At 38.1% G+C, this 10496-nt stretch overlaps 1 protein-coding gene across 9 annotated transcripts in view; it reads right to left on the bottom strand.

Annotated features, from left to right (window-relative positions):
• Positions 1-1155: 1155 nt before the first annotated feature.
• Positions 1156-10496, bottom strand: part of phactr4a (phosphatase and actin regulator 4a) — a 38676-nt gene continuing 29335 nt past the window's right edge. For all 9 annotated transcript variants that reach the window (XM_023293147.3, XM_023293148.3, XM_035958595.2 and 6 more), the window contains 6 exons: positions 8675-8846; positions 7483-7538; positions 3350-3411; positions 3112-3249; positions 2544-2620; positions 1156-2375 (listed from right to left, as the gene is read on the bottom strand). In XM_023293147.3, the coding sequence (XP_023148915.2) occupies positions 2360-2375; positions 2544-2620; positions 3112-3249; positions 3350-3411; positions 7483-7538; positions 8675-8846 (521 nt within the window). In that variant the 3' untranslated portion in view covers positions 1156-2359. The remainder of the gene's footprint in view (positions 2376-2543; positions 2621-3111; positions 3250-3349; positions 3412-7482; positions 7539-8674; positions 8847-10496) is intronic.

Raw genomic sequence — 10496 nt, 5'->3', positions numbered from 1 at the left:
CAAAACGGAAAATCCAATTACCAGATCCGTACACACACTGGCACAATGCAATCATGTCACTGCGACAGGAAACTGACTTCGAGGCTTCCTGCCCCTATTGTCTGAAAAACACTGCCAAAGCATCACATTCCCCTGACATGTTTTACCATTAGGATGGTGTTCTTGGAGTAGCATGCTTCTTTTTCTTTCACCAAATTAAAGTTACCTTCTTGTGTCTGAACAATTCTGTATTTATCTCATCCAACCACAATCTGATGACCAAAAGCTTTCTTCTTTATACTGGTTAGTTTTTGTGTGTCTGTCTTAGAGAAGAGAACGTCTGGTAGAAATGTTGGTACAGACTGCTCTGATCCATCAGGATGGTCTTGGTGGTGATGTTTGGATTCTCCTTGGCCTCCCAGCCAGAAGAAACCTACTGGTTAAGTAAAATTTTTGCCTAAATATTTGTTTCAATAATTTTGGGTTCAACTACTAGCTTATGGAAATCTGACAACCAGTTATTTTTATATGGCATGCATAAGTCATGGTATTAGGAGGATGCTTGGCAAAACACTCATGCATTTGTGGGTTAACAAACATTATGCTGCTGGGTTTTCTTCTCACCCTTTGCTGCTTTGACATTTCTCTACAAATACCTGTGGCTGAGGGAAAAATAGTTACTGATTAGCCATTCTAATCTTATTAAGGATGTACTTTGTGCAACTGAAATCATGCTGTTGTATAGTAAGATCTACTGTACCACAACCCTTTGATTCTAAATCTACTAAAAAAAAAAAACAGCTGCACAGATTAAATTCTCATCATTTCGCTCTGATAATCCCTCACACTTTGTCGAAGTAGAGCAGAGCTGCATCCCTGCTGACTCTGTGCCGATTTAGTGCCAACAGGCATCACAGGGGACGTAAAAGAGACAAAGACACGTCAGCTGCTCTTCTGAACACATCAAACCACAGTAGTCAATGACTGAGGGAAGAAATGATCCTCATGTTTAGGCACTGAGATGGGGCTGACTGGTTTGTGAATCAGTTTATAAAACAGTGTCATCATCTGGTCAATTTAAAAGGCAAAACACTTACTACTCACTCCAAATCACCATGGGTTATTCCCCAGTAGACAGAAGAATTACAAGACAGCAATAAACACGCTGGACTGAAATGAAAATCACATTGTATTTTAATTTCTGAGTGGATTGTTCAGTTATTCAGTGTGTTTGCAAAAACAGTTTAAATCTCTCTGTATCAAAAAAATATTCTGTACCATTACTATTGGGAAATAATATTTGAGAAATACTTTACAATTAAAACATGTCAGCATTACATGTCAGTAGTTTACATTATAAAGTCAATTAAATCTACATAACTGATCTATACAATCGCAGACCTGCATATATAAAGTACCATAAAATGTCCAGGAAAATAAAAATATGTACATTTTCCTGGTTTGAATAACTCAATTATAAACACAGAATTAGAGGCTCAACACTTTTCAATTTTCTATGCATCCAATTAAGGAACATAAGGTGCCTTATGAGAAAATAATCTAGTCATATGTGCTCCATGAGAATCATCTAAATGATCAACAGAATACAGTAAAATGCACACTTTAGGATCTAAGGGTTTGGAATCAGTGCTCTGAGTTCAGCTGATTCAAGTAAAGCTACAACTGGGTGTTAAATAAGTCTTTCACATTTACTCTGAGCCTTAAATTAGGTACACGTGTTAGTTCCTGTGAGGAGTAAGGCAGGTGCTGTAGGGCACCTTTGGGTATATGCATATACACAGTGTTTGAACTGGATTAGTGTATCGTCAACAGTGCTGATATGAACTGCAAAGATCTTTACATGCATAGTCTTTCTGTTCTGCAAGGAAGGGAGTATATATATATATATATATATATATATATATATATATATATATATATATATATATATATATATATATATATATATATATATATATATATATATATATATATATACACATAAAGGCAGGTAAAGGCATTAGAGAGTGGTTTCCTCTAAAGGAGATAGTGTGATAACCCTCCTTCCAAGTCTTTCAGCACCCCCACCCAGGGGTGGGGGTAACCCTTTTATCGTTGGCACCGGGCACCTTCACCATGGATGCATCAACAAACTCCTTCTGTCTTGAACTCCATGATTTGAGAACTAGAGGTGAACTGATCTGTGACTCCGTTTGTTTTTGGTTCCATTTGTCAGCTCTGTCTTCAGTTAGAGCAGGTTAGCAGGCAGAGAGTGAAAATGGACCAAAAGGGGCCACGTGTTCGGTTCGCTGTGGGCAGGCTGGAGGATGTGCCTCCCGGTTCCTCCCAGTTTAAGTGCTCTACTGGTCAACATGGACACCTAAGGCCGATGGAACCTGAAGGGCAGAGAGGAGGTTAAAAGGTCATTCTAGACTGTATCACTGTAAACAGGGTAAAAATCTCTGTAAGACAAACTACAACTAATAAAGTATTGATGACTCTGGTGAATAAACCTGAAGAACAGTCGAAATGAATTATGAATGAGAGCTGTATACGAGCCTGACCGGGTATAGATCCTGCTGTCTTCGTGAACCTCCATCTCTGAACTCTTGAATTCATTTAACTCCTTGCGGATGGCAGCCTGAGAGAGCAAGACATGAAAGAAACAGCTCTTCAGTGGGAATGGCTTTTATCCATTTACAGCATGGCACAAAGAACAAAGGAAGCACTGTGATCAAAGACTATTTTCCCACTGTTCACATTCCACAACAAACTGATTTGTAGGACAGAATCAATATGCACTTAAGAACATGTCTCTCCACCTTCTCCACATTCTAACGTGCATATGGTTTCTGTGACTATATGTTTGCTGAGCTTCGCTGGACCAGGTAATTCGCTCGATAAACCCCAGCCCAGTCATTAAGCAGCTTCTATCCTGCATTCCTGGGATTCTTCCTCGATACTGAATCTGCTTGGAATGCAAATCCTCTCCGAGTTGACCAAAGTGAAAGACGCTGCTGTTAAAAACGTGCAGGGCTTAAGCTCTCTCTTGCTAAGAGGATCCGAGCCACAAGAAGAACTGCAAGTGTAAAGAGAGGTGTTGTGTGTGTGGGAGGATGTGTTGATTCTCACCTTGTCAGCAGGAGTGAGCTTGGTCCACGGTTTGTCTGCTCGCCGGTCGTAGTCGTGGGCGTGCGTGCACTCAACGTACTCATGGAAACGCAGGATCTTCCTGGCCTGGAGTTCAGCCACTGTGGGTCTTTGAGATAGCTGACGGTGGAAGGAACACAGGTGCAGTCAGTTTCTAGATCATAATACTACTAATAACTACTGCCAAATGTATGATACAGTTACTTTGTTGCATCCTGACCTTTCTGGTTAGCCTCCGTTTGATCTCGCATCTCTCTAGTCGTCGGTCCGCTTCGTTCTTGGCTGCAGGAGGAGAACACATTCCATGAGAGAGCGAAACACTGCAGCCAGTCAGGTACTTTTCACCTGAGCTGCTGTCGGCACGCTGCCGTAACGGGAACCTTTAATCACTGCCTAGCTCGGCACAAGGGGATGCATTGTTTTTAGTGTTGCTGTGGAGCGTCGTCTTGGCCTAGTCATTTGAGGACAAGCGAGACGCAGAGGGATGGTATGAGTCCTGGATCAAAACATGCTGACAGATTCTGAGAAGTATTATGTTCATACTTGGTTTTGGGATTCAACTTGGCATTACCGTGATGCTGCAGCAATATTCTACCACAGTTTGCGAGTGTGCTCCTAATTCATAGTCGGGTGGGGATCAGGTTTTTAAATGATCCTGTTTTTTGTGTTTTTTCGTGTAAGCGAAGTCTTCTGTTTTCAAGAACCTGAATAAAGTCCTGATTTTGACAAATCTGATTATGCTAGCTAGCGTCTGATGAAAGGAAACAGGATACTACGTCATCTCATCCAGCTTTCTGAATAGAACTGACTACTAGTACAAGTACAACTTCAGCCAACTGATGCAACAAAAACACAAACAAAGGCACGCAAGAGAAAGCATCACACTTTAAGAGCAATGAGGAAACTTAATTTTGTGTTTTGGAAAAGAGAATGTTAAATATAGTTGGTAATGTAATTTGGAGAAAGCATTGAAATGCCAATTCCACAACTATTCCAGTTACTGATTGCTGATTTCCCAATATGTACAGTAGAACAAGTCAGTCACTTTGATTTATAGTTAAAGATTACAAGAATGTCAGGCTCACAGACTAGGTATTAAAGATGATGGAGCAACCAGGACATCAACCACTGGTTTGTTGTCTACCACTGTTGAGCCTCGAGTTTGGACTCTGGCCATCACCATCTTGATCTTTTGAAACCAGACATAACAATTAAGCACTGGATCTGAGAACTCACGAACACTACATAGTGTCGCAGTAGTGGCCCATCAATCCCAAGTGAGCCCCACCATACAACTACCCCATTTGATCGTCTATTTTAATCTAAATAGAAGCAAAAAATACAAAATTAGCATAACACTGTATTGAGGAAGACTTGAAACTTGTGAGACCATTAGCTCATAAGGAAAATGTTTACTGAGGCAACAGATCAACGAAGATCTGGGGCAAATTTTCTCATAGACTTCTGCACAATCTGTATTCTTTTTGCAACCACAGGAGTTGCGTCCTGCTGGATGTTCGATAAAAATGCAGATTTAAAGCAATTCTCTGTTGGTTTCACTTTTCAGACCTGGATGCAACTTCCATCATCAAAAAACCATCTATCGTTAGATTAACCATTTCATAACTGATGGATTTCCTCTGTGCCTGCCTATATACACATGATTCCGTAATTCTAAGTTCCTGTGAAATATTATGCTTGTGCAGAAGCCTTATTTCCACTTCCACAGTGTGCCATGTAAGGAAGCAGAAACTACCTTAATCAGCTGTTGAATATGAATTTTCTTCACCAATATGGAGCACCGCTCACATTAGTTCTTAACTACGAGTAGGGATTTGTACATGGTCCTTTGAAGGCTTGTGCAAATTTTAATTACAGCTTAAGGATTATGAAATTGCCCACTAAAATGCAAGAATCTCAGAACGACAGACTTAACCAGTCAAATCCACACACAAGTTCGGCTTTAGGATTACTACAGCTGTGGACACGTAGACTGTTACTACAGCTCTTCTCAAATCATTTTTCCAGGCTTTGTTTTTGTCGCAAATCAAAACCCGACTGCAAACAATATAACCCCTCCAGTCCAGAGCGTTTTAATTACTCTAGTATGGCATTAATTAATTTCAAAACCTATGCATACAAAACCCAGGCACATGCACATCGTGAGTGCCAAGAAAACATTATCTGTGAGCAGAAAACAATCCTCACAAGCGAGCATTTCTGCTCCGCATGCAAGAATGAAGTCCTGCGACCACTACAATTCAAAAAACAAATATTGTACTCTTCCCTCTACATACACTACTGTTCAAAAGTTTGGGGTCACCCAGACAAGTTCATATTTTCCATGAAAACTCACACTTTTATTCATGTGCTAACAAAGGGATTTTCTAATCATCAATTAGCCTTTCAACACCATTAGCTAACACAATGTAGCATTAGAATACACGAGTGATGGTTGCTGGAAATGTTCCTCTGTACCTCTATGTAGATATTCCATTATTAATCAGCTGTTTCCAGCTAGAATAGTCATTTACCACATTAACAATGTTTAGAATATATTTCTGATTAATTTCATGTCATCTTCACTGAAAAAAATGCTTTTCTCTCAAAAATATGAACATTTCTAAGTTACCCCAAACTTTTGAACAGTAGTGGATATTTGACCATTTTAATTATTAGTTAATTTGAATACTCAGATCATCAATAGAAAATATAATCAACAAATAAATTATGATGTAGCATATTATTTATGGAAAGTCCTGCCGTGAAGCTTTACTATTAGATTAAGATGAAAACTACTGAGTAGCAAATATTAAAATCAGTTGCATCTTCATCAGCTGCAACATTAAAGCGATGAACACAAAATGTTCATGATTCTAAAATGGACTATTCTGCACAACTAATACTTGTACTCTTGGTACTTCAAGTATATTTTGATGCTAATACTTTTGTCTCAAAAGTCAACTTGATGAGCTTGTGTTGAGCAGTTGAGAGTGTGTGTGGAGGGTTGAGCACTCATCACAGTCCCATGTTGCTTAACCTAATTTTTTGTTTACAAACAATGTTATGGCTGCCAAATAAACCAGACCAATTAAATGGCTCACTCTAGTTGCTTCAATCTACATTGCGGATAAGGAGATGTAACAGTCAGCTATCCTCTTCTGAAATTTCTTCAATTTCAGGTTTAGTGTGATGTCATAAAATGTATTGGATCAGAGCAGAGTTCACAACATCCAAACAAACAAACAAAAAAAATACACAGAATGTATAAATCTACTTTTGGAGACACCCTGTGGAATAAACTTTAGCTCAGCATGAGTTAAAGTCTACTACCGTGTGTGGACAGTGGCATCTCCAGGAAGTTCCAGCTGTCTTTGGCATCAGTATCTGAATGTCATTCATTTGTTGGATGTCCACAGTTTTTGTTTGCCAACTGTTATCTTTGACGCACTATGAAATGGCAACACTGATAAGCAGCAGTCTTCACATAAAAATGGTTTAGTTGTGAAGCACCTGCAAGTCCCAGTATCAGCAGTATCATTGCTCCCTGATAGCTCTCCACAGCAGAGCAGGATAGAAAACTGTATTTACTGTACATCTGTCGCATGTGGCTGGTAGCCCTGTCACTTCATTAGGTGAGTATTTGCTGTGAGAAGTGGATCACTAATATAACTGCCTTTGTCTACTCCAATAGTCTCATAGTGAGGGCAGAAAGAAACACAGGTTCACAGAACTGCTGATATCATTTGCCATTATGGACAGCTGCAATTGTTGCAGCACTTGTAGTGTCAGGAACTCATTAATCATGTTTTCACCTCAATCACTGTCATCAAATGTCACAAAGCCAATCAATAGTTTAATTTATAGAGCTAATATTAAAATAGTTTTCACAAAAATTAAACACACTCAGTGAAACAGTCTTAAGGAATACTGACACTCATTTGATTTAGTCTCTCAACCTATTAATTCCCACCTCAACTTCACGAATACTAAAAAACATGTTTGCACATTCCTCTCATAAATACCACTTCATGCGTGAGGGTGTGAACGCCTTTGGATTTGCACTAATATTAAAATCATCCGAAAAATCTTAATGCAGTGACCTTGGCACCTGTAATGTAGAAACTGTGGTGTGTTTAGTGAAAATCAATATGCCTGAGGCAAAAAGACTTTAAAAAAAAAAAAAAAAAAAAAAAAAAAATAGCATTAACCAGTGAGATGAATGACTAATGCAGTCTATTGATTTCAGTAAGGATGAGAAAATTGAAAAGTGCGCTGAATGAAATGCAAATAAACACACCTGAATGAGAAACTGAATGATGGAGAGAGCGATAGATGGAGGGAGAGTCTCACCTTGAAGAATGTTCCTCTGCTCGAGCTCCTCTGCTGTCGGTCTCTGACTCAGCCGCCTGAAAGCAAACAGCACTTTAGACTGGGCATTTTTAAAGGCTGATATGAGTCAGTCCAAAAGAAACTCATTTCACCTTTAACTGATCAGTTCAAAGGAAAACTTAACATATGATTGGATCATATCCTTGAGGTGGACGAAGAGCCTCTCAAACTGGATGAATTACATCATAAATGGTGGATACAATCAGTCAGATTGTAGGAGAGCTGCAAGCAGAGATTGATTTCTCTTTTTCATTTACTGCGCTTTGTGTAAAGTTAAAGGTAGAGTCAGTAATTCTCGAGAGAGATCGTTGATATTTAACTATTTAGACTATTTAGATAGTTAGCATGTGCCAGATTTACTGTCCTCTCTCTCCTACTACCCACTTTCCCAACCATCTGCCCTACCCGAACGTGCAGAGAAAACTCAGGAATAGTGCTGTATTGATCAGCTCAAGGCCACTATGTAGCTTTACTCAGAACCGTTACAGCGCTGTAACAGACGGGCAGGTTTGCTTTCAACTGAAAATTAACTAAATATAAGCTTAAAAGCATGATCATTCATTAAATTACCTCATTCTATATATCTGTAAAATGTGCCAAAAAAAACCATTTGCACTAGTTTCTGCAAAAAAAAAAAAAAAAAAAGTCTATATTTAAAACTCTGCGCCTATCAGCACAGCAGAGAAGATACTAGTGACTCAGCTGCATGACAAAAGTTCATGGAACTTTTGCCTAAACTGGAAGCTGTGTTTGTATGGAGCAGATAGTAAAAAGAAAGACTAAGAAGAGAATAAAACATACTTGTGGGACAAAACGATGGCAGCATGGTTCAAAAGCAAGTTGTTGGAAGATACACTCAGCATGGTAAATAGCTTTCCAGCATTGATGTTTAGTGCAATTACGAAAAGTTTATAGCAGTTGTAAAAGAGTAGTAAAGTAGCTATATTATGTAGAGCCACAATTTTGCCAGTGTTAGTAATATACTGGAAAGCTGTGCATGTTGATGAAAGGTTTTGTTTGTTTTTTTTTTTTCAAATGAGGAAAATTGAGGTAAAAATATATTTTAACGATTAATGGTGTTATTTTCTAAACTGACCATTCCCATTACGGTTAGTGTGTAAAATTTGTAGCTTGCATGATGGGACTCCTTTACCTCGTGAGCGTGGTGCCGATCCTGTTCCTCATTGCCTCCCACTGCTCTTTGTTGTGCCAGCTCATGCCGTCGTGGTTCCCCTGAGCCTCCCTCTCTTCTCTCTCTTGTCTTTCCTGTCTCTCCAGCTTCAGGGCCAATGTGTCCTTCCTCTTCACACGGCTCGCCAGCCCACCTGTTACACGTACAAAACATGTGTTCATACATACAGACTTGACTACATGCACTTGCACAAAAGGAAAATCCGAACTTTTTCCAGTGCATTGCTGTTAGTATGCTCTTATCTTATCTACTGTAATATTGTGTTATCCAGGATGGAATTTTAATTCAGAACCTTTTTGCTATGTGAATTGTTCACTACAGAGCAAACTCATATTTCTTCATAAAGTCTAGTCTTAAAAGCTAAGTGTTTTCTCAGAGTGCTTCTATGAATACTCCTACTTTTCTAAAGAATACTCCTAAAGCAGTACTTAAGAGCAAGTGCACACATACACCATTAAGAGCCTCCTAATGCCAGATGTCCCTGATGCTGACTGCACTTAACTAACTGTGAGCTACGCTGTATTTTCAAAACACATCAAATCAAAAGTGTTGTAGACCACACAAAGGACTAGTCTATACTCGAAATTGCAAAGTATGAAATTAAAGCATAATGAAATCGACAGCTCTCACCCAGAAATTCAACTCAAGTTCCTGATAGTGACATTTAAAATGATTAGGCTGCTGCTTGTGACAGACGGAACTATGAAGCTCAGTTTAACCTTAAATGAAGCAGTGACACTTCCTGAAAGTTTCATGAATACACACATAATCTACTGCCATTATCATTCTGGTTAAAAAATGTATTTGTTTATTAGATTAGCTGCATATGGAGCATATAGTAGCAACCAAAGGTTTGGAAAAAAAAAACCTACTCATTCTCGGATTTTTCTTTATTTTTATGATTCTCTACAGTGTAGGACAAGTATGAAGACTTCAGATCCCTGAAACAACACACACTGATTTATGCAGTAAACAAAAAATAGTATAAACAACAAAAAAAAACATGTTTCATATTTTAGATTCTTCAACAATGATCTTGTCATAAGTTAACATGTAGAATTTATTATCTTAATGTGTCTGAAACCATCAGTTGTGTTCTATATAGGTAGTGTTGGAATACAGAAAATAACTCCTAATCCACATTGTGTAATAAAAAAAAAAAGTCGTATAAATAATGAAGAAATCCTTGAATGAGTACGTGTGTCCAAACTTTTAACTGAGACTTAAGACAGAAATGTAAAAATATACCACGAGGAGTGCTTTATTGTATTACATGCAAATTACGTTTTCACTCATTTTGAATCAAATATGACTTAATATAACACATTAATGTTCAAGATAAAAGTAAACACTTAATTAAAAACAATAAAAACACGCAGTGATTGGTTTCCTGCAAATTCTGGAGCTTCTCAAAAAGCTTTTGGTGTAGGAGGAAGTCATTAATCTACCTTGCTCATTCATGACAGCTGCAATTCTTTTGTGAAGCATCCAATTTTGACAAGGTTTGTACAATAGATTTTATGAATCTGAGTGACAGAAAAGTCAAGGTAATTTTAATGTTTCACAACCTGGAATAAGGATGTGTTTGGCATCTTTGTGTAAAATTATTCACCTAATATCAGAATAGTTTCCTTCAAATTAATCTCAAGGTTAAAAAAATATTTCAATGGTACAAAAGAAACTAATTACCTCCATTCTCTTATGTCATTTCATGAGAAAAGACATGCTATTCTAAAAGGCATTATTCATTCAGTTGCTTGAGCAATTATTTCTTCTTATGTTG

This window comes from Amphiprion ocellaris, chromosome 15, assembly GCF_022539595.1.
Source record: "Amphiprion ocellaris isolate individual 3 ecotype Okinawa chromosome 15, ASM2253959v1, whole genome shotgun sequence".
Classification (NCBI taxonomy): Eukaryota; Metazoa; Chordata; class Actinopteri; family Pomacentridae; genus Amphiprion; species Amphiprion ocellaris.
The sequence above is the reverse complement of the archived record's forward strand: the minus strand, read 5'-3'. Positions and strand labels throughout refer to the sequence as shown.